The sequence below is a fragment of the Eretmochelys imbricata genome, chromosome 5 (genome assembly GCF_965152235.1).
Source record: "Eretmochelys imbricata isolate rEreImb1 chromosome 5, rEreImb1.hap1, whole genome shotgun sequence".
In the NCBI taxonomy this organism is placed as follows: domain Eukaryota; kingdom Metazoa; phylum Chordata; order Testudines; family Cheloniidae; genus Eretmochelys; species Eretmochelys imbricata.
Window position 1 is genome coordinate 14829671 of NC_135576.1, and position 24762 is coordinate 14854432.

Below are 24762 nucleotides of genomic sequence, written 5' to 3' on the forward strand. Positions count from 1 at the left end.
CCTTTCTGGCCTTAAAGTCTGGGTCTTTTTCCAGTTTTCCACGTCTTCAAAGGATGTGCAGGCTTCCCATCCTGGTGGAGGTTCAGGAAGCGATTTAGTAACGTATTGGGCGTTTGTAGTTCGGTTTGCCAGCTTGTCTCACAGAATAGTCTGTGTCGGTAGTGAACCGACAGTGAAAGCAATGTTTGTGCTGCTGCATTTTATAGGAGGGGCTGCTTTTGCAGCGATGTGATCTTGGAAGTCAAATGGCTTTCAAACACCAATAAAAAGACAACTCTCTCTCTCTCCGCGTGGAAGTGCCTTGTAAAGAGCCCTGCCGTGGTGACAGCCCAGAGAGACTTGTTTCCTTTGTGACTGATGTTGGATCATGAGTGAATAACAGCAAGGGACCATGCACTGGGAGGTGCATTGGCATTTCCCTGCTCAGAATGCAATGCAGGGAGCAGGGATGGCAGAGCTGCTCTAGAGACTTCCTTACACCCCTAATCTGCCCCATCGAGTTGAGCTGGGTTGGGTTGCGCTGGGAGTTGGTCACTTTTAACTATAGTTTCAAAGAGGAGCATAGGGTTGGTTAGATTCTGCATCTTGTTCTGCTTTTACATGGTGCCTATCACGTTATATCCTGGGGGAAGATATGTGCAGAAACCAAGCCAGTGACAATTGTAGGCCCAGTGGCTCAGAAGGAAGCAGCTGTTCTGTCAACAGGAAAAATCGGGAGAATGAGGGTTGACATACCAAAATAACTCAAAGTGAACTGACCTGATGAGAAAGGCCTTGATGACTGTTATAGAGGGACTTGGGCAAATGTGCCCAGGGAGACAGTTCCATAGAGAGGAAGTGGTCTGTGAACTGAGAAGGCCCCACCTCGAGCCAGATGTGCTCAAGGACCATTATGAAGGATATGATTGTGAAGTGATTCTGTGTTGTAGCCAGCAGTGAAAGGAGGTCGGGGAGAATAGGAGCTTGAATTCCCTCCCTGTGTCCTGTCGCTGTTTCACTTATGAAACAATATCCAATAAGCACCAGCCGTGGCTCTGAATGAGGACTGGAGTTTTTAATAATGGACAGTATAAGAGCTCAGATCTCCACAGGTTTCAATGTAAAGGAGGCATTTGTCCATAGCACCTCTTATTCACAAAACTATTCATGGCTCCTTAGACCACCCAAGCAATAGGCTCCACTATGTTATATGGGCAGCATCTGTAGACGGGGAAGGAGAGAAGCAGAATGGGGCTATGGTGCAGCTTCACGAGAATGACTGAGCGTGCTTGGGAGCCCAAGGAGGAGGATTCGTCTATTGACTTAGCTACTGCCTCTCAAGGGGTTGAATTTACTGTAGTGATGGAAAAAACCCTTCCATCACTGTAGCAAGCATCTACACTACTGCGGCATACCTGCAGCACAACCATGGTAGCACTTGTAGTGTAGACATAGCCTTAGACTATATTTTCGGGCAAGTCACTTGTACTCTCTGTGCCTCAATTCTCAATGAGTTTAATAATGTTTTCCTTCCCAACAGAGGTATTGTGAGGGTAAATTCATTCACTGACATGTCTGAAGTGCTCAGATAGTACAGTGATGGAGGATATTTACTATAAGTCCCTAGAAAGGGGAGGAGGTGTTAAATGCTACTGTGTATCATGAATTGGCTCTAGTCTCCATTTCCTTACCCTAGCCCTTGAAGTCCTACAGCAGTGGCATTTCTGCCAGTGGGGCACTTGGGATGCTGCTCCAGTCAGAAGAAAACAAGAGAGAATAAAGTGAGAGTAAAATAAATGTAACTTCTGCTTAATTTGTGCCAGGACTTGGCAGTTCATAGCCCCGGCACCTCTCGGCTTGGCAGTTCATAGCCCCGGCAACTCTGGGCTTGCTGCATCAGTTATGAATGTAAAAAAATTGCTTGAGCCCCAGCACCTAATTGCTTGAGCCCCAGCAGTATGCCGCCTGCAGCTGTTAATATAACAGAATAGCTGTCCCATAAAGACAGGTTTCAGAGTAGCAGCCGTGTTAGTCTGTATCCGCAAAAAGAAAAGGCATCTGATGAAGTGAGCTGTAGCTCATGAAAGCTTATGCTCAAATAAATTGGTTAGTCTCTAAGGTGCCACAAGTATTCCTTTTCTTTGTCCCATAAAGGTATTCATTCCAGGGCTGTTGTTTCTGTGCCTCAGATTGCTAAGGGGATACATGCATAATTCCAGCAGAAGGTTTTCCAGTAAATCAGTAACGAGACTTCACTGAAATGTTGAACAGCCACAGCAGTGCCCTTAATAAATAAGCACAGGCACAGTTAAGGTCAATTATAATAACCTACCTAAAATGTTGACCAGGTGTTGCCACTGCCAGGAGGGTGAGATCTTATATACAGGTCACTTTTGAAGTGGCTGTTTCTAATATTGGCCCTTCATGTTTTGTGGCCTTGTCCTCATCGATCCTTAAATGGTCAGATTAATTCCTGTTTCTACTTGTGTGGAATTCACTTACTCCTTGCTTTGTGCATCAGCCTCTGTGATGTCATCAGCAGAGTAAATAGCTCTAGAATAACATTTACCTCAAGTTGGAGCAGCAGAGAGAGCTCAGTAATGGGGCGGGGTGACAATTTTCCATCCCAACTGTTCTTTGACAGAAAATTGGGTTTTTCATGAAATGTGTCTAGTTTCAGCAGAAAACGCCAGGTTTTCTTTGAAAAAACAAATGCTCCAAAACTGAAGTACTTCAGTTTGGATATCGTGCTCTGGTGCCTCATGGGAAGTCATAGTTCAGTTTTCTCATGTTCACGTTATCTGCTATGGGTTGGTCTTCCCACCTGGGCTACATCTCTTATGATGCACTACTGCAAGATACTCGCTGGGGCCAATCATCTCTCACCATGAGGGGAGACCACTGTTCATCATGGCAGATGTAGTCCAGTCAAGTAACTTGGCCTGTAGAGAAGAATGGGAGCACGAGGCACCATGGCAGCATTTTTGGATCAAAATATCTCAATTTTCAGCTGAAATATTCTGTTTTTTTATTTTTTGCTGAAAAGTCAACTTTTTTATGGAAAATTTCCTTTTTTTTTTTCTTTTTTCATTTTTGGCAAAAGATTTTTCATGAAAAAAGTGCATTTTCTGATCAGCAGTGTCTTTTGTGAACAGTCCCTCTTGCCAAACATGAACACGTCAGTACCGTAGAGTTTCCTTGGGTTCCAAGAACATAGAATATCAGAGTTAGAAGGGACCTCAGGAGGTCATCTAGTCCAACCCTCTGCTCAAAGCAGGACCAATCCCCAATTTTTGCCCCAGATCCCTATATGGCCCCCTCAAGGATTGAACTCACAATCCTGGGTTTAGCAGGCCAATGCTCAAACCACTGAGCTATCCCTCCCCCCAGTCTGATGGTGTTTTGCTAGACACAGGGGTTTGATTTGACAGTTTTCCCAACTTAGCTATTATTTTACACAATGCCTTTCTATCCTTTTTGCAGTGGACAGCGGATTGTAGTGAGCAGCTGGATGACAGCTGTTCCTCATCGAGAGGAAAGGGCTTACCGTCTCACGAACACAATCAGGTAGGGAACGTGCTTAGCTCTTCCTGTCAAAGCTCTTGCTCTTTTAACTCAGGGTCACTGAGCCTTGGTGTTGTCAGCATTCACTTTCCTAGAGGTAAGAGATGATTCCTGGAGTCTGCGGTGACTCCTCAGTTAAGGAGGAGGAATAGCAGTGGAAGCAGATAGTGAGAATTGAATATGGAGGTTCCCAGATCCTTGGAAAAAGAGTTTTTGGGCTATAATGACTTAGATAGGCCAGGACACTAGCTCCTTTGAGCATTGTACCTCCCTTAGCACTCGTACAGGAGCTGTACTGTACCACTTGGTCATTGTTGATTGGTGTATTATCAGGCTTGAAATGAAGCTTTAGACTTTGCGTTCTGAATCCTGGAAACTAGACATGGGAAAGACCTATTGAATCATCTAGTCCATCCAGTAGCAAGGGAAGATTATGTGTTTGGTGTGTAGGTATGGGTGGAGTAGGAGGCATGGATTTCATTTCTTATCACTATCCAGTCTGAAATTCTGTTTCGTCCCTCTTCTCCAGCTAAGGCAGCCGGAGACCTTATCTTTTCACCCGCCCTGAAATAAATAGTCAATCAGGAAAAGCCAACCTTTCCTCTCCTAGCAAAAACCACTGTCAACGGAAAAGCTCCCCACTTGAAGACAGACTATTTTAAACAGAAATATATTTCTGTCCAGCAAAGGGCAGAGGGCTTGGAGGGTGCTGTTGATTCATGGAGAGCTTTTTAAGAAAAGCCCCGTGAGATAGCAACTCACAGTGTCAAAGTCAGATTGAATATGTGAACTAAAATTCAGGTATGGGAGTCTTGTGTACAGCATGTTTCAGAGTAAGAGCCGTGTTAGTCTGTATTCGCAAAAAGAAAAGGAGTACTTGTGGCACCTTAGAGACTAACCAATTTATTGCATGCTTTGTGTGTATAAAAAGATCTTCTACACTTTCCACAGTATGCATCCGATGAAGTGAGCTGTAGCTCACGAAAGCTTATGCTCAAATAAATTGGTTAGTCTCTAAGGTGCCACAAGTACTCCTTTTTGTGTACAGCATGTGAAAGTATGTGCCAGCTGATATCTTTACTGCAATGTAAGGATCGTGTTCTAGGAAGAAAGAAGAGACTGAGTTAAATATCCATGTGGGTGAAGTCTGATTGTGGAGGTTAGATCACAAACCCATCATAGCCATGTGTTGTAAAGTAGATACACTAGTGAAAGCAGAGTACAAGGTGGGGGGAGGGATAGCTCAGTGGTTTGAGCATTGGCCTGCTAAACCCAGGGTTGAGAGTTCAATCCTTGAAGGGGCCATTTAGGAATCTGGGGTAAAAATTGGGGATTGGTCCTGCTTTGAGCAGGGGGTTGGACTAGATGACCTCCTGAGGTCCCTTCCAACCCTGATATTCTATGATCTGTGTATACAGTGAACAGGAGGGTAAAGTTCCGTACTGGCACACACATGGTTTCCTGCCTATTACTTTCCTTCCTCACTTATGTGAGAGGGCCCAAGAATGAGGCAGCAGAAGAGTTTAATAAGTAGCTCCAGAGAGAGCATGTCCCACTAGTCAGGGCTTCTAAAGCAAAATGTTACAGTGCTGGAAGTAGCAGCATTCTTTCTATTTTGGCATATGGATAAATCAGCACTCCCATCTCCTGCTGGCAGTTCCCCCTGGGCATCACTCATCACCAGCCAAAACAGGAAAGCAGGTCGTCTCGGAACCGTGGCAGCTGTTGTGGGACTGGAGCATTTTACAGTGGTACGGTGTAAAATGAGCTCGGTACGTGAATTGCAAGAACACTGTGAACAAAGCGTCTGGAAAATAAGAGCTGAGGTTGAATTCATAATTTAAAAAAAAAAAAGAATTCTCCAGCATCAGCCAATTCTGTCTTAGCCACTAGTTCCCAAACTGTGCTCAACAGGGCGCTGGGGGGTGATTCTCTGGTTACTGTCTGGTGATGTGGTAGTGGCTCTTTTCAGCTCTTTCTACAGGTATTCGAGCTGTGAACAAAGAGGAGCTAACCGAGCTTTATCCATTAGGGGCTGGAAGGATTGGGAACAGAGCCACTCTGTGCTGCTATTTAGACAGAAAGATCTGAGGCAGCTGGGAAACCTATTCAGGGGAAGGGCACGAGAAGCACATGCATAGGATGACAGCAGACCACGTGTCAGCAAACCTGTTCAGGAAGAAGAGTTGGTAGGGGGAGAGGAAATGAGCAAAGTAAAACCTTTTTCAGTCAAGACTTTTTACTGAATTCAAGACAGTTAAAGGGATGTTTTCATGTGGACACTTTCATGTCCCTTTGACTGTCATGTGCAGAGGTTTGTAATAATCACCATTTGGAGCTTGCACAGTTGCCAGTGTAGGGGTAGGTGCTGGGGGCCTGTATGAATGGGAGGTGCCCGCAAGACACATCTCAGTAACAAGCCATGGTCCATGCTATCAGAAAGTTTGTGACACCCTGCTCCAACAGCAACCTGTGCATGAAATTGTGTGTTGAGCACTGCATTGAGATGCAGAGCTATTTCTATTCTGTGTCCCTGTCTTGTCGCTGCTTCTTCCCAAACAGATCTGTATGATCTGGCCTTCTCACTCTCCACAGTGCTATAATTGTCTCCAACAGCCCACATCTTCACCTGTCCTCAGGATGGAAATTCCCATTTACATTCAGTTCTGGTGCTTGGATAGTCTCGATGATGGATGTTCTAGAAAAGCCTAAGAAAAATAGATACGCAAACCTACGTAAGAAAGGAAGATAAAACCTTGTCCCAAAGAGCTTTGTGATGCATAGCTCCACACCAGTCAGGAAGGAGTTAAAGAGTGGGCCACCAAAAGGGAGGATCCCTGCTTAGTGCAGGGTAGCACTCTGAAGGAGCAGGACTGCAGCTCAGAGCTCACTGACCCCCAGAAGAAGGGGTTGGTGACTGGAGAAACAGCTAGAGAGCTTGGCTGGATAGGACCACTCACCATTGAAAAGGGCTGGTACTTTTTTCTTTTGTTTGCTTTGGCTTCCTGATGGCCTAGGGCTCTCTTTTTTGTGGGCTGTAGGAGTAAGTGTCTTTTTGTTTGTATTACTTTAACTGTCCCATGCAGGGGGTCAGAGACCTCGAGCAGCACAGCTAGAGAGTTGTGCCCTGGACTCCAAGACAGAAGCAGTGTCCACCCCGTCCCCAGGGGGGTGCTAGAGTATTATAGTCTACTACAAGCTTACAGTGTGAAAGGAGACAGAGCTATAGACACTTATTAAATCGAACTTATTAAACTGAAGGTGGTAAACATAACTATAGATTCAATATATGGTAGCTTTGATCTCTTGCCTTCTGGACTCTGTGAAATATTCAACAGTGATTCCTTGGTGAGATTTCCCTCCCCCCCACCTTTGAATCTGCTCTGAATGCTAACTCAGCCAGCTGCTTGAAATTCTGATTCAGGTCTTGCTGATTTCATTAAGCCTACTTGGATTGCTCAGAATATTAACAGGTTACTATTTTCTTATTCAAGAGTGTCTCAGGTTGGTTTCCCAAGCAGACTAATAGCAACCGGCTTGTCTGGTTCAGCTGATGGGCTGACATGAAGGGCTGCGGGTAGAGTGGAGGTCAGTACAAGGAATGCATTTCTTTTTCAAATCGGTCATCACAAACAGCGTTCATCTGATTTGTGTTTGGCATTTTTCGGGGAAGCGGTAAAGCTTTTTGATCTCGTCCAACAACGATCTTGTTTTGTATAAACAAATAACGTTCACATATGTCCAAGTTGTCCTTTTTGATCTGCCTCTCACTATTTTGGGTTCTCTCCCAGCCTGCATCAGAGCTAATAATTATCCCGCTCCCCATTCAGTTTGCTTTAAATATCAGTGACAAATTTTTCCTGGCACTGAAAAGGATCTGCCCGCTATTGTTCTTCCTTCCCTGTCAACAATCATCTCTTTATTACTGAGTTATCCTTAGAAAACTCTTGGTGAGGGTTGTGCTCCACTTACAGATGTTGGTTGTTGATTTTTACATGCAACTTTCAACATTTTAAACAGATTCATTCTTAAAATGTTGGTTTTAAATGTGAAATACAAATCACTATTAAAGCTGGCCATTAAATGTTTATTTCCCACAAAAAATGTTGATATTAACATTGAAATTTCTCTGAAACTTTTGGAGGGGTTTGTTGAAATACTGAAAAAAATCCATTTTCTTCCAAGTTTTTTTCGTTTTCAAAAAACCTTGTTGAAAATGGGCTCTCTTACTGCAAATTCCATTTTGATAGAAATGCCTTATTTTGGTTGAAAAAGCCCATTTTGAGCTAAGTATTTAGATGAGCTTTAGTCTCTATGCAAATGTGTGTTTGTAAACTGTTTTATCCTGTGTGCTGCGATCTTGTTAGACCTCAGGAGCAAGAAGGGTCTGACCTGGTAGGAAACCCTGAAGGAAAACCGAGGGTAGTGTAAGGTGTGTTTATGCAATAGGTGGCTCTCTTCCCTCTGAGTCAGTAGCAATTCAGAGCCAGATTTTCAAAGTTATTTTGGTGCCTAAAGATGCAGGGGCCTAGAGGAGTTTTCAAAAGTGCCAAAAGCGGGTTAGGCACCTGAGTCCCTGAAAATTCTAATAGACATTTAACAACATCTTTAGGTACCTAAATACCTTTTGAAAATCTGACCCCCCGGTGCTTCCAGGGGGGCAGTATACTTCTGGCAGTGCTTTTAAGAGGCCTGATTCTCCATTGCTGTGCGTCTTGTGTAATCTCTGTGCAAAATGATTGTAAAACAGTCGTGTGTATGTGTGGAGAGTTCTAAGTTGGTATCATCTTGCACCCAGCTTGCATGCCTTCTGCACAGATGTAAGTGACAACTCAGGGTGTAAGGCAGTGGCAAATCTGGCCTAAGGTTCTTCCCGCTTATGATCATTAAAGAGCTTAGTAACATTTTCAAGTTAACTCCTGGTGTGCTCAATCAGATAATTGCATTCTGCTTATCTAAAATTCTCCCTGCAGTTTCAGTTGAATACAGCATTTGCTTCCTGACCTAGTTTGCTGCATGTTTCTGTGCCCTGCTAAACAGTATTTGAGTGGTGATCTCCTTATAGAGTCTGTATAGCACTTTGTGAGCCTCTGGGGTGAAAACCACTATATCACTGTATGTAAAATATCATCTTTGTGACACATTCCCAATGTAAACGAGGAAAGATTAGATAATTGAATAATTTTAATCTTTTTCAGTTGGAAAAAAAATTGTAAAGAAAAGGCCTGCTGGGAAAATTATATAAAACACTTTATTTGTATTCCCCTGGTGAGGACTGTTGCAAATAGGAATCTCTTTGATGTATTTTTGAGAGGAATTCATTAAGTAGAAAGGCTTCTGAAAATGTATGTATTTTAAAAAAGTCCAGCAGAGATGTTCACACATGAAAGGACTGGTAACTGTGTGTGAAATGGGTCTTGTATGAGGGTTTGTTGGTATACATTTAGGATTGCCCCTTTCCTCCAGGTGGGGTAGAGACTTCTGCCACCTGTTGCATCTGTCATAAAGCTTAGACTGTCAGCTTTTGAAGGAGGGACTGACTTGATTTTGTAGCCTGTAGCACAAAGGGGACTTGATCCATGGTTGTGGACCCTACTTGCTATTGTAATTGAAATAGAAAATACTATTTTTTTCATGAGTGGTGTAACAATGAGTTGGTATCATAGAATATCAGGGTTGGAAGGGACCTCAGGAGGTCATCTAGTCCAACCCCTTGCTCAAAGCAGGACCAATCCCCAATTTTTGCCCCATATCCCTAAATGGCCCCCTCAAGGATTGAACTCACAACCCTGGGTTTAGCAGGCCAATGCTCAAACCACTGAGCTATCCCTCCTGAAAAGACTGACAAGACCCTCCTCTCCTCCTCCTGCTCAGTCTTGCCTTCTTGTTGTGGTTGGTGAGAGAGAGTTAGTAAGAGCAGACCTTTTCCTCGTATAACTTTCCAGTTACAGAAAATTCACATATTCACATAATGCTTCAGAATTCATACGTTGTAGATAGATTTCCAAACAATCACGCTTAAATGAGAGGGTGTGGGGTTTTTTGGAGTAGGTAACCATTTCTGTTCAGATTTATCTGCTCTATGAAAAAGGGCCTTAGTAATAGAATCATGGATAGCAGAACGGGAAAAGGCCTGTCATATGCTGAGCAGTCCATTCTGGTACTGTAGAACTGTTCCTTACTCTATACTTTTTTGTGCTGTTGTTTGTAAAGTGACAATGAAAAGAGATGACACTGGACAGTTTTCTTTGGCAATCGCAGTTTGATCAAATGGCTGTAAGATTGTTATTTGAGTGGTCAGTGCTGGGTCACTACCTTGGGTGAAATGTACTGAAGCCTGTTTTAGATTATAAAGGTAAGGGGAGCAATAAGCATGGGAGGGGCCAAGACTATGAAAAGAATTCGATTTATTCTTAAGCATTTTTATTGATTTAAATATCTACGGTTGTGGGAAATTTATGGGGGGAGCAGACAATTGGGGAGCCAGGCAATAGTTATTTAATGACACTAGACGTTGAGATTCAAAGATCTAAAGCTTTGTTTCCGTTACATCGCATGTCCAAATATACAAAGTAAATATCCTTAAATCAAACTCTAGTGCTCAAGCAGCATTTCTCTTACTTTAAACTAGAGTAAATTTCAGTTATTGTTGAGGGAAACACTTTTTCATCAATATGTGGATGTACCATGAAACTGACATTTACAGACATTTACTGCTAAAAATCTAATCCTTCCAAACCTAAATACGAGTTATAATCCTAGCTCTGCCACTGACTCACTATGTGGGGCTATGGGCAAAAGTCTCTCAGCCTCTTTGAGCCTTACTTTCCTTGTCTGTAAAATGGACTGTGTAACAAAGTGGGAATTTTTGTAATATTTTTAAAGACTCCGGTATGTGCCTCAGTTTCCCCTGTATGTTGCATGGCTACCCTGTGCGAGGAGGAAGAAATTAAGCTTGCTGTCAGGGCAGACTAAAAGATATAAGTGTGTGTCACCCCACTTGTATGGATGGGATGAAAAGTCGTTAAGCAACTGGTTGAAACTGACTCAGATCAACAAGGGGGCCAGAGAAACAGTTCAAGCTCCAAGGACTAATGGAATTCTTTGCCTCTCAGCAGGGAAGCTGAGCAAAGAGCCTAGCTTGACAACAGAAGTCTGAGGGCTTGTCTACACTGGCAATGTTAAAGGAGGAGGCTCCGCTTGCTGCTCTCGCCTGCAGGCATCACCCCTGCAACTCCCATTGGCCGCGGGTCCCAGCCAATGGGAATGCGGAGCCAGTGCTTGGGGCGGGGGCAGCATGCGGAGTCCCATGACAACACCCCCCCCCCCGCCTAGGAGCTGGACCTGCGGGCCGCTTCTGGGGTGCAGAGTGGTGCCAGGACTTTTAACAGGTGTTCTGGTCAAAAACCGGACATCTGGCAACTCTAAGCCCTGTAGTGCGAGCCCAAATCAGTTAGCCCGGGGTTGGGTCTTTATTTTCAGCGTAGACATATCCTATCACTTTAAGGAGAATTTGCTCCTCAGTGTAGGCCACTAAGGGCTCTCGGACTGTGCTCACCAGTCATGCATTTCTCATTACACCGCTAAGTTAGCCACATGTACACTTTTACCGTCAGGCAAAGAGGAAGCCTGTAGAAGATCCTGGGATGTCCTTATGTTGCATGCACATCTGGCAAGTTCTTTTTTATTCTTTTTTAACGTGGAGTTTTAAAATCTGCATTAGAGCAGCAGAAAGAATCCTCTCTTGAGGAAGGAAGGTGAAGAGGGTTAATTAGTTCATGTTGTAAAGTGCTCTGAGGACGAAAATTGATGTGTAAGTGCAATGCACTGTTTATTAAAATGGAAATATTAGACCTGCCAGCTAGTTTTCAGCGGACTGGCGTTGGCAGTGTGGTACTGTGGTTAGGGCCCTGTTAAGGGATTCCTGAGACCCAGGTTCTAGTCCTGCTTCTGCCACTGACTTATTGGGGGGCCCTGAGCTCCCCAGCTCTGTGCCTTAGTTCATCTATCCTTAAAATGGTGGCAGTGATATCCTTTGTAAAGCACTCTGGGATCTACTGATAGAAAGCACGATAAAAGACTGAACGGTTGTTATTGTTATTACTGGTTTCAGAGTAACAGCCATGTTAGTCTGTATTCGCAAAAAGAAAAGGAGTACTTGTGGCACCTTAGAGACTAACCAATTTATTTGAGCATGAGCTTTCGTGAGCTACAGCTCACTTCATCGGATGCATACTGTGGAAACTGCAGCAGACTTTATATATACACAGAGAATATGAAACAATACCTCCTCCCACCCCACTGTCCTGCTGGTAAACTGTTAAAATGTTATTACTGTAACAAATAAAAGGCCACACTTAATACTTCTTGCAGGCATGGTAACCATCAAAGAAATAGCAACCATAGGGAAACTTTTGCAGTGCTGTCTGGGTGCGAGGTGGGGCTTGGTGACTTTCTAAAAGTGCAGATGGGCTTCTGAGTTTCAGGCCGATAATGTTGCTGTTAAGTTCGATTAGCTAGCTGCCCTTTTAGAGTGTGTTTATGCCCGCAGGCCTGGCTATTTCTGTGGGGCTTGCAAGGCTTATTAGACGGGGGATTTGCAAGGCTATTTTGCAGGTCAGGATTCCTGCCTAGACGGAGTGCCACTACACCTCCACTGTCCCTTGCGGGTGTTGTGCCTCATCTCTCACAATGTGTTCCCAGCCTGAGGAGTATAGGTTTGCAAGGTTTAGAGAGGCAGCTGCCGTAGAGAGATGGGGAGAGTGGGGGCTTTCAGGTGCAGTTCTTTTTGTATATGGGGAAGGCTGGGAAGCTGGGAGAAGGTTTAATTTCCTTTGGGGCAAGACAGCAAGGGATCACGCAGGGAAGGGGGGATGGATTTAGATGTCACCCGGGATCAGTTTGGTGTTGTGAGACAGGGAGAAGGAGCAGAGAACTCTTGCCACAGTGACATGTTCCGGGGCTAGTGGCAGTCATGGCAGAGCCTTCCTGCAGTCAGGAGATTAATGCATATTGTTAAATTAATTTCCTCATAACAAAAACCCTGTATGTGGAACTTTGTCTGTAGTTCTGCTGCTTTCTTGGAAGTGTGAGCAGCCTTGTAGCTCTGCATTAAGAAAATGACTACAATGAAATCTCGTGGTTCAGGGCTTCAGCTGCTGGCCTGCAGGAGTTTTTTACCTCACATACATCATTTGGTTCTTTCTTTCTTTCTTTCTTTCTTTCTTTCTTTCTTTCTTTCTTTCTTTTTGCCTTCCTGTGAAGCATCAGGGATTGGCCACAGCTGGAGATGGGACCCCGGCTGCTGTGGACCAGTGCTCTGAGGTGGTACAAAGAATCCTCTGTCTCAGTGTGCCTTGCCCACGTGCTCAGGGTCACAGTGATCGTTGATTTGGGGTTGGGAAGGAATTTTCTCTCTGGTCAGATTGGCAGGGATCTGGTGTTTTTTCTTTTTGGGGGGGCAGGGGAGGATTTGACTTCCCCTGCAGCCTGGGATGTGGACTGCTTGCTGGGATCATCTGGGCATCTCTCAGTTACTCAGTTCCCTGCCAGTGCAGGGGCTTTGGGCACTGCTGGCACCTCGTTCTCTCTTGATCTCGGCCTGTGGCTCACAGCGTTTAATTTCCTGAGGGCTAAAATGCTTTGGCCTAAATCTTGGGGCTCAACATAGGGGTATTTGGGTGGAATTGCGGCCTTGTGAGGTACAGGCAGTCAGACTAGATGTAATGGTCCCTTTGGGCCTTAAGCTCTATGAAACTTGCAGTGAAGTCTGCTTTATCTGATCACTGCTGGACACTTTTTTATTTTGAGGGTCCAATTAGGGTGCTTTTTTTGAGTAACTTTATTTGTGTATTCTTTCAGCGTTCACGCGTTCTTGCTGCCAGAATCATTCATGGGGTTTTGTGATGACACAGCTTGTCCTTTAACCCCCAAGTAGAAAATAAATTGAAGATAGCTCTTATCCTTACATATTACATGTGAAGTGGGTTTATTTTAAAAAATTTACAGCCACTGGATGACCCGGAGTACTTACAGTGGGGTAACGGAGCCTTTCACGTCTGACAATTTGAATCCGATACAGGTAAATAGAGGCTGAAAGGTGTTACCTTCCCATATCTATTCAGTGGACTGGCTGGGATTCTCATCTTACTAATACTGGTGTAATCCCACAGTAACTCAATGGGAATAAAACTGCAGACACTGTCCTTACTACATCTCTGGGGGTGAGATCTCTGTTACCCATGGTAGTGTGCTAATGAATTTGAGCATGGGTGCTTTGAGCCAGCCAGGCTATACAGGAGGCTTTGTCTTTTCTTTAATCACCTGCATGACTTATCGCCAGTTTTCTAGTGACTAACTTTTTATAAGTTGTGGACCAATTTTTTTTAATGAAAATATCAAAAGAGAGGGTGAAAAATACAAAATATGAAGGCCTACAACAGAGATAAGATTTATAGGATATGAGTCACAGTTAGCATACAAGGTTTTAGAGTAGCAGCCGTGTTAGTCTGTATTCGCAAAAAGAAAAGGAGTACTTGTGGCACCTTAGAGACTAACAAATTTATTTGAGCTTAAGCTTTCATCCGATGAAGTGAGCTGTAGCTCACGAAAGCTTATGCTCAAATAAATTTGGTAGTCTCTAAGGTGCCACAAGTACTCCTTTTCTAGTTGGTATACAAATTGATTTAGTAAAAGTTAAAGCAATTATTTTTATTTATTATTGTTGTTTATTTATTTATTTATTTATTATTTGTCATATTAGTTCATTGCATTTGGCCCATATTTCCTCCCATAATTCAGAAGTTAATTTAATATAGGCAATAAGTCTCTCCATTTCTCTTAATTCTTTTATTTTGGTCAATCACATTTCTGTAGCTGGTATTTATTTAGGTAGCCATCGGCTTCAGTTTGGCAAACTACATGGATATATGCCTAACTTTAGGCATTGACGTCAGTGGGACTACTCATGTGCGTAAAGTTAGTCACTTGCGGAAATACTTTGTTTAATTGGGTGCAGTCACAAAAACTCAATCTGGACATTTTCCTAACAACATAGTGATAGATACTTGGGGGATACCAAATAAATAATAATATAATTTAATAATAGTTTCTCTTCATGGCATTCCCTCCAGCACTTCGATGTGCATTTGTGTTTTATTTTTTGTTTTGTAAAACTGGTGTTCAAAAACTGGTGCTTTATTAGAACATCAGCAGCTCTTTAAAAGTGAAAATTGAGTTAAGCACAGCTTTATATGCTGCATATCTCCACTACCATGCTGTTGGGGGGGTATGTGGCACAGAAAGCATAGTTCTTTTTCTTGTCTGTGAAATCCTGCATGTACTTCCTGGTTTGCAGAAGTTATCCCAGAATGTGACCACATAAACATCAGTAGGATTGCCATTTGTGCAGTCCATGGTTTTTAAAGACTTCTAAAGCCAGTGCTAATGGAATGTAGGATTTCCTCTCTTTGGCACTTGTCTAACTGCAGGTGTAGACCTAAAAGATCATGTTCTCACCTGCGGCCTTAGCCTTAGGGTTCTGTAGCCTCAGTCATAGAATCATAGAAGATTAGGATTGGAAGAGATCTCAGGAGGTCGTCTAGTCCAACTCCCTGCTCAAAGCAGGACCAACCCCAACTAAATCATCCCAGCCAGGGCCTTGTCAAGCTGGGCCTTAAAAACCTCTAAGGATGGAGATTCCACCACATCCCTAGGTAACCCATTCCAGTGCTTCGCCACCCTCCTTGTGAAATAGTTTTTCCTGATATCCAACCTAGACCTCCCTCACTGCATCTTGAGATCATTGCTCCTTGTTCTGTCATCTGCCACCATTGAGAACAGCCTAGCTCCATCCTCTTTGGAACCCCTTTTCAAGTAGTTGAAGGCTGCTATCAAATCTCCCCTTACTCTTCTGCAGACTAAATAAGCCAAGTTCCCTCAGCCTCTCCTCGTAAGTCATGTGCTCCAGCCCCCTAATCATTTTCATGGCCCTCCGCTGGACTCTCCAATTTGTCCACAGCCTTTCTGTAATGGGGGCCCAAAACCTGTCGCAGTACTCCAGATATGGCCTAATCACCTCCCTTGATCTGCTGGCAATGCTCCTACTAATGCAGCCCAATATGCTGTTAGCCTTTTTGGCAACAAGGGCACACTGTTGACTCATATCTAGCTTCTCATCCACCGTAATCCTCAGGTCCTTTTCTGCAAAACTGCTGCTTAGCCAGTCAGTCCCCAACTTGTAGCAGTGCCTGGGATTCTTCCGTCCTAAGTGCAGGACTCTGCACTTGTCCTTGCTGAACCGCATCCGATTTCTTTTGGCCCAATCCTCCAATTTGTCGAGGTCACTCTGGACCCTATCCCTACCCTCCAGTGTATCTACCTCTCCCCCCAGCTTAGTGTCATCTGCGAACTTGCTGAGCGTGCAATCCATCCCCTCATCCAGATCATTAATGAAGAAGATGAACAAAACCAGCCCCAGGACTGACTCCTGGGGTACTCCGCTTGATACCAGCTGCCAACTAGACATAGTGTCATTGATCACTACCCGTTGAGCCCGACGGGCTGTACAGCTTTCCATACACTTTATAGTCCATTCATCCAATCCACACTTTAACTTGCTGGCAAGAATACTGTGGAAGACCATATCAAAAGCTTTGCTAAAGTCAAGGTATATCACGTCCACTGTTTTTCCCATATCCACAGAGCCAGTTGTCTCATCATAAAAGGCAATTGGGTTGGTCAGGCATGACTTGTCCTTGGTGAATGCATGTTGACTGTTCCTGATCACCTTCCTCTCCTCCAAGTGCTTCAAAATGGTTTCCTTGAGGACCTGCTCCATGATTTTTCCAGGGCCTGAGGTGAGGCTGACCGGTCTGTAGTTCCCAGGATTCTCCTCTTTCTCTTTTTTAAAGATGGGCACTATATTTGCCTTTTTCCAGTCATCTGGGACCTCCCACGATCGCCAGGAGTTTTCAAAGGTAGTGATCACTGGCTCTGCAATCACATCAGCCAACTCCCTGAGTACCCTCGAATGCATTGCATCCGACCCCATGGACTTGTGCATGTCCAGCTTTTCTAAGTAGTCCTTAATCTGTTCTTTCACCACGGAGGGCTGCTCACCTCCTCCCCATACTGTGCTGCCCAGTGCAGCAGCTGACCTTGTCTGTGAAGACCGAGGCAAAAAAAGCATTGAGTACTTCAGCTTTTTTCATATCATCTGTCACTAGGTTTCTTCCCTCATTCAGAAAGGGTCCCACACTTTCACTGACCTTTTTTGCTAACATACCTGTAGAAACCCTTCTTGTGACCCTTCACATCCCTTGCTAGCTGCAACTCCAATTGTGCTTTGGCTTTCCTGATTGCACCCCTGCCTGCTCAAGCAATATTTTTATATTCCTCCCTGGTCATCTGTCCACGTTTCCTTTTTGTGTTTAAGCTCACTGAAAATTTCTCTGTTAAGCCAAGCTGGTCGCCTGCCATATTTGTTATTCTTCCTGCACATCAGGATGGCTTGTTCCTGTGCCCTCAATAAGGCTTCTTTAAAATACAGCCTGCTCTCCTGGACTCCTTTCCCCTTCATATTAGCCTCCCAGGGGATTCTGACTCCCTGAGGGAGTCAAAGTCTGCTTTTCTGAAGTCCAGGGTCCGTATTCTGCTGCTCTCTTTTCTTCCTTTTGTCAGGATCCTGAACTCGACCATCTCATGGTCACTGCTGCCCAGGTTGCCACCCACTTCTATTTCCCCTACCAATTCTTCCCTGTTTGTGAACAGCAGGTCAAGAGGAACACGGCCCCTAGTTGGTTCCTCCACTTGCACTTGCACCAGGAAGTTGTCCCCAACACTCTCCAAAAACTTCCTGGATTGTCTGTGCACTGCTGTATTGCTCTCCCAACAGGTGTCAGGGTGATTGAAGTCCCCTATGAGAACCAGGGCCTGTGATCTGGAAACTTCTGTTAGTTGTCTGAAGAAAGCCTCATCTACCTCATCCTCCTGGTCTGGTGGTCCATAGCAGACACCCACCACGACATCACCCTTGTTGCTCTCGCCTCTAAACTTAACCCAAAGACTCTCAACAGGCTTTTCTCCAGTTTCATACTGGAGGCCTGAGCAATCATACTGCTCTCTTACATACAGTGCAACTCCTCCACCTTTTCTCCCCCGCCTGTCCTTCCTGAACAGTTTATACCCATCCATGACAGTGCTCCAGTCATGTGAGTTACCCCACCAAGTCTCTGTTATTCCAATCACATCACAATTCCTTGTCATTTCCAGGACTTCCAATTCTTCCTGCTTGTTTCCCAAGCTTCTTGCGTTCGTGCGCAGGCATCTAAGATACCTAGCCGATTGCCCTACTTTCTCAGTATGAATCAGGAGGCCTTCCCTGTTGCACCCTCCTCCTTGTGTTTCCTCTTGGTATCCCACTTACCTCAGGGCTTAGGTCTCCTTCCCCCAGCGAACCTAGTTTAAAGTCCTCCTCACTAGGTTAGCAAGTCTGCCTGTGAAGATGCTCTTCCCTCTCTCTGTTAGGTGGATCCCGTCTCTTCCTAGCAATGCTTCTTCCTGGAACGATATCCCATGGTCGAAGAATCCAAAGCCCCCTCTCCAACACCACCTGCGCAACCACGCATTTACCTCCACAATTTGATGGTCCCTACCTGGGGAGGATAGACGAGAACACAACTTGCACCTCAAACTCCTTTATCCTTCTTCCCTGCAGTGACGCACTCAACGTCATTCTTGGCAGTATCATTGGTGCCCACATGGAGAAGTAGGAAGAGGTAGTGGTCCGAGGGCTTGATCAGTCTCGGCAGACACTCTGTCACATCCTGAATTCTAGCTCCAGGCAAGCAGCACACTTCTTGAGTTTCCCGGTCTGGACGGCAGATGGATGACTCTGTCCCCCTTAGGAGGGAGCCCCCCACCACCACCACCCATCTCCTCCTCTTGGGAGTGGTGGTCGTGGAACCCCCATCCCTAGGACAATGCATCCTGTGCCTTCTGGTCAGTGGGGTTTCCTTCTGGTCCCTTTTCTCAGATGACTCTTCCAAACCATTCTTCACCATAGTACCTGTGCAGAGAGCCTGAAAATGGTTTCTTACCTCTGTCTGCATTGGGGATACATGGGTTCTCCTCTTTCTTCCTCTGGAGGTCACATTCTGCCAATTTTCTTCCCCATTCTGCACTGCCCTCTCTGGTTTTTCAGCATCCTGTGCCTGCAGTACCAATTGCTGGCTTCTATCCAGAAAGTCTTCATCTTCTCTGATGCAAAGCAGGGTTGATAATTGGGTCTCTAGTCCTTTAAACATCTCTTCCAATATGGAGACCAGCTTGCAGTTCATACAGACAGAGTCGCTTCTATCCTCTGGGAGAAAGACAAACATAGCTCATCCTGTGCAGGTTACAACAGCTGATTGCTCACTATCCATATTGTCTTCTTTCTAAGAGCCCCTTCAGGTGTTGTATTTACTGCTCACAGAAGCCTGAAAGGTAAAAAACTCTGTGGGATCTCCTCCCAGGCAAACTCCCTCTGTTTGCCTCTGCTCTGTTCGCTGCTCACTCGGTTGGCAACTGGCTGCCTTTTTTATAAGGCTACTGGCTCGAAGCAGTTGCCCCAGCTCAAAGCCTTCCCTCCAATCAACCACTCAAGACCCACCTGGAACAAAGCACTCCCAATTCGCACTTTTCAAACAAACAAACCTATGGTCAGACTGTCCCTGCAACCAACACCAGTCAAACAAATGGTCCCAGCACTCGGATATTCACCCCACCAGCTCACAACACAGCCCCCCTAATGCCATCCCTAGAATATAGTCCTTAGAACATAGATGTGAAGTCCATAACTCTTATCACAGCAAGAGCTCTGTGAATAATGGATTGTCCAGTTTGTTGGCAAGTCCAAAAAATGGGGGGGGGGGGGGGGGGGGTTTCTTTTGGGTCAAATGAAACATTTTGTTTCCATTTCAAGGTTTTTCTCCTTTAAAAAAATTTTTTTTAAAGAACATCTAAAGGTAATTTTGAAACAAAGTCACAACGTTTAATATAGGAAATGTCAAACTGAAATGCTTTGATTTTTTTTTTCAGATTTGTTTGTTTTAGGGTATTTTTCTGTTGGGTTTTTTGGGGGGGGAGGGTTGTTTTTTACAGAAACAGTTTGCTGAAATAGACACAAATTCACAAAACGTTTTGGTTGAGCCAAATCTGCGTTTTTGGGGGAGGGGGGGAAGGGGCTGAGTCTTGGTAGAAAAAATTCACGCTGCTCTACTCACAGCCTCTTTTTCTGTTTACCCTCCCCTGACGAGATTCTTCTCAGTTCTGTAGATGTCTGCATGCCTCATACTCCCTAACCACTTCACACAGCTGCCACCTTGCTGTAGCCCAGTAGTTGGCTCCATAAATGTCTTTATTCCATCCTAGCTTGGCTATCTGACTGTGCCTTGTGTCATCCTCACTATTTCTCAGCAGCATTTCCAATGGCCTTCTTCCAAACCACAGAAATTAGCTAAGTCCCAGGTGACGTACACATACTAAGGTGCCACAAGTACTCCTTTTCTTTTTATGGGAAGAATCTAGTTACCTAAGGGGTTAAATGTGTTTGAAAGTCAGAGGGCTCGCTCCATGTCAGCACAGATCCCCATCTGTCATAGGTGAAACATCTCTGGGCAGAGACCACAGCTCCTCCTAACCCATCTCTTTATGACTTCAGTGCCGGTTCATCTCGCTTGTTTGATTTTCTCCTCTGAGGGTTGAGCCTTCTGCCTCTCTCAGGGTGGGCAGTCAGCACTTCTTTCCAAGCATCAGCAATCAAGTCTAAACTGTACTAGCATTTAAGCAAAGTACCATTTATTTAATGAATAAAGAACAAACATATTCTCCAGGCACAGACTATGAAGGCCTTGTTAGAATAGGCTCGGAAACCAAGGACTTGTCTACACGCCAAAGTTGTATGCATTTAACTATAGTCATTTAGTGTGGGCACACTTGTATAAATTTGCTTATTCCGGTATAAGAAGGGAAACGAGCTAGACTAGTGTAAGACACCTGCATTCCAGTATGACAGCATCCATACTGGAGGTTGTGGTGGTATAACTATATTGCTAAAAAATCACCCTCCTAATTGATATAGTTGTGCCATATTAAAAACTGTATCAAGCAGGGCTGACTTCCTAAGGTTAATGACTGGAACCTGTACCCTGGTGTATAAGCAGCAGTGTACAGCACACTCTGGTAGTGTGTCCAGCTGGCTCTTAATGGTAAAGGTGACTGTCCTGTCTCTTAATTCATGATAGGATGTCAGTGACCTAAGACTTGAGAAGCCCCAGTTAGTACTTGTGAGATGTCAAAAGCCCTCTTTAACATGTTAGCTCTTACATCTTTTTTCTAATACAAATGCCTCGTTTTGTTTTCCAATTTCTAAAAATCCTTAATGGAGGTCAGCATTCTGCACTACATAATCTTTTTTGCATATTTTCCCCCTTCAAAGGGCTTTTCAAAGCAAACCTTTCGAAGCCTTGTAAGACGCAAGCTTGCCAAAGATATTTTTCCCTTCTCCCACCACCTGGAAAAAAAATCCCCCTCCAGGCTTGTTTGAGTAAATATGTCTGGTCAAATCAGTTTAGCAAACTAGAATATGATGCCTCTTGCCCCCAAGAGTCCCAGAAACCTGCCGATTCTTTGACATAATAGCAAGTGTAATGAGGATAAAGACAGCACATTTGGAACAATTGTTTCACAGACGAAAATGGCGACAGTTATTCAGTATAGTGGGAGGGCGGAGCCTAGATATTTTCAAGGTGTGTGGACAGCTGATGTCTGATTGCCTAAGAAATAAACAGAGAAAGAAGAAAATACGCTACATGAGTTTATATTTTTTTTTCTTTGGTAATTAATGAAACTTAGCACTGAAGCAGTACATCATGTTGCTGAATAAACATTAATTAGTCCTCAAGACAATAAGGAATGTAAGCAGCATTATCCTGGTTTTATCGATGGGGAAACTGAGGTATGAAGGGCCAAACCCTGCCTGGATTCAAACATCACGCAGCCCCATTGTAGTTGGTTGGGTTGCACAGTGTATAAATAAAGGCAGAATTTGGTCCAGAGATATTAAGTGACTTACCTAAGGCAACAGAGTAAAGTTGTGGCAGAGCCACAGATTCTTGTCTTCTAATGCTATGCCTGCAAGATTTAGACTACACCGACCCTCTAGTGTATTAGACTGGCATTTTTCATTAGGTTAGGAATTAAGTTGCACTTGACTAAAGCGAGTTGTTTGTTGTTTCTAGGAAGAGTGGGATCACAGCAGCAGTGGGAGTTCAGGATCCCAGCCTTGTTCAGGCTCCAGGCCTGGGTCTGGATCAAGGTCTGACAGCCAAGGGAGAAGCAGCCAGTTCAGTCATTCAACCAAGGTATAAACTGATAGTGTTTGATGAAAGCCATGAAGGAATGCTGCAATCATGTGCTCCGCTTGCTGTTAATCATGGGCTTATTCTTTTAATGACATGGGTGTGTGTGTGTGTGTGTGTGTGTGTAAATACTTAACCTGTCTGCATAATGTATGGCCTAACTGCTAAAGGCCTGGTTGGAATGCATCTCTCAGGTGTCTACATTTGAAGAGGCCTTTTTAGTAGTATTGGGTGCCTTAATGTGGGAAAATAAGTTTGCTGCTGGTCAGTTTAGTCTAGAGGGAGAAGGAATTAATTTGTGCTTGAAATCTGGGAGTGCTTTAGTTTTGGGATATTATAGAGATGGTTTTAAAAAGATTTTTGCAGATCACCATTAAAAGTGAAAATATGCGACCAACCCACTAGCCTAAACCTCACAGCACAGAGTTCTGGTCTCCGGCTCAGTGCCTGTCTTGGGGCCTGCAGCAGCTGTGAGTGCTGTTAGCTGATTGTGTGCTGCCAAGGTACATTAACTGGTGAGGCAGTGTGATGAAGGCTCTTATCCATGGGAAACTTGCCAGGTGATATGCACATAGAACTCACCATGGTACCTAGGATAATCCTGGTATTTAAGTGACTGGGAAGGTCAAAGCTCAGTCAATTGTTTACATTATTTATGGTAATAGAAAGTACAGTGATTTTATATGCGGTGCTTATTAGGAGGGATTGATTGAACTCTATGTGATTAAATCTAAGTGATTTAAATCAGCAAGCTGAGAACCTTGATTTAAATAATCAATTTTAGTCTTGTTTTGCATTTGTATTTTTCAGTTATTTTCCTAAAGAAAGTTTGATTCTCATTGATTGGTACCCATTAATAAAGTTGATTTTCCAACTAAATATAGCCTTGATGCTAAATTTGGTACTGCTTTTTGCTAACCATGTTACACTATATTTATACGTATTTATGAAAGCAGTTATGTTGCTTAATATGTGTTTATTCACATTCTTAATTTTTACATTTATATTATGTTAGAAAATGGTGAATGGTGTATTTCTTATTTATTAGATTTTACTCATGATTTGTGTCAAGCTCTCTTTGGCTGGAAATTGTAATTCAATTAAAGTGCACAAAGAGCATTTTAAAATTTGCTGAATACATTAAACCAACTGATTTATTAAACAAAGGAAGTATCATCTGTAGTTAGTGAATTGAACTGATTGTTTCAGGTCCCCAAATCCTTCAGTCTTTAGAACTAGTAGATCTCATCCTCACACCTAATTTTTATTCATAGATTAGAAGAGGAAAACAAGCTTTCCTGTGTTTTCCAAACCCAATCAATTTCTTAACTTTGAATGAAATATAATCACTGAACTAGATGAATAAACTGAAATTTAAAAAAATATTCTCTATTTACCTGCAAAAGGCAGTCATAGCTGGGTTAGCACTTCATCAAACTGGTTCCAGGTGTTTAACCAGTGACTTCTACCAGTTCAATGGTTTGACTTTCTTTGAAACTGTGGCAGCAAACAAGGCTGTTGTGGAGAAGCTAAACAAGTTGTTTGCGTCAGTCTTCGCTTCAGAGGATGTGAGGCAGATTCCTATACCTGAGCCATTCTTTTTAGGTGACAGAACTGAGGGACTGAGGTGTCAATAGAGGAGGTTTTGCAACAAATTGATAAAACAGTTATAGGTGACCAGGACCAAATGTTATTCACCCAAGAGTTCTGAACAAACTCAAATATGAAATTGCAGAACTACTAGCTGGGGTATGTAACCTATCACTTAAATCAGCCTCTGTACCAGATGGCTGAAGGATAGCTAATGTGATGCCAATATTTAAAAAAGGGCTCCAGAGGCAAACCTGGCAATTACAAGCCAGTAAGCCTAACTTCAATATCATAAAAATTGGTTGAAACTATTGCAAAGAACAGAATGATCGGACACATAGATGAACACAGTGTGTTGGGGAAAAGTCAACATGGCTGTTGTAGAGGGGAATCATGCCTCACCAATCCATCAGAATTCTTTGAGGGCAGTCAACAAGCATGTGGAGAAAGGTGATCCAGTGGATATAGTGTACTTGGACATTCAGAAAGCCTTTGACAAGGTCCCTCACTAAAGGCTCTTGAGCAAAGTAAGCAGTCACGGGATAAGAGGGTACGCCTCTCCTGGATCAGTAACTGATTAAAAGATAGGAAATAAAGGGTAGGAATAAATGGTCAGCTTCCCAGTGGAGAGAGGTCATTAGAGAGGTCCCCAAAGGATCTATGCTAGGGCCAGTGCTGTCTGACATATTCATAAGTGATCTGGAAAAGGGGGTGAACTGTGAGGTGTCAAAGTTTGCAGACGATATAAAATTACTTGAGATCATTAAGACAAAAGTTGACTGACAAGAGTTAAAAAAGGATCTCACAAAACTGGGTGACTGGGCAACAAAATGGCAGATGAAATTCAGTGTTGATAAGTGCAAAGTAATGCACACTGGAAAAAATAATCCCAACTGTGCGTACAAAATGATGGGTCTAAATTAGTTTTTACCACTCAAGAAAGAGATTTTGGAGTCACCATGGATAGTTCTCTGAAAATATCTATTTAGTATGCAGCGGCAGTCAAAAAAGCTAGCAGAATGTTGGGAATCATTAGGAAAGGGACAGATAATAAGACAATAAATATTATAATGCCAGTATATAACTCCATGGTATGCCCAGCCTTGAATACTGCAGCTATTCTGGTCCCCTCCATCTCGGAAAAAGATGTTTTAGAATTAGAAAACATTACAGAGAAGGGCAGTTAAAATGATGAGGGGGATGGCACATCTTCCATATGAGGAGAGAT

General features: G+C 43.7%; 1 protein-coding gene across 1 annotated transcript in view; it reads left to right on the top strand.

Annotated features, from left to right (window-relative positions):
• CTIF (cap binding complex dependent translation initiation factor) overlaps positions 1-24762 on the top strand; it is a 341931-nt gene that overhangs the window by 90720 nt on the left and 226449 nt on the right. The window contains exons 3-4 of the mRNA XM_077816213.1: positions 3463-3546; positions 21825-21947. Of these exons, the coding sequence (XP_077672339.1) occupies positions 3463-3546; positions 21825-21947 (207 nt within the window). The remainder of the gene's footprint in view (positions 1-3462; positions 3547-21824; positions 21948-24762) is intronic.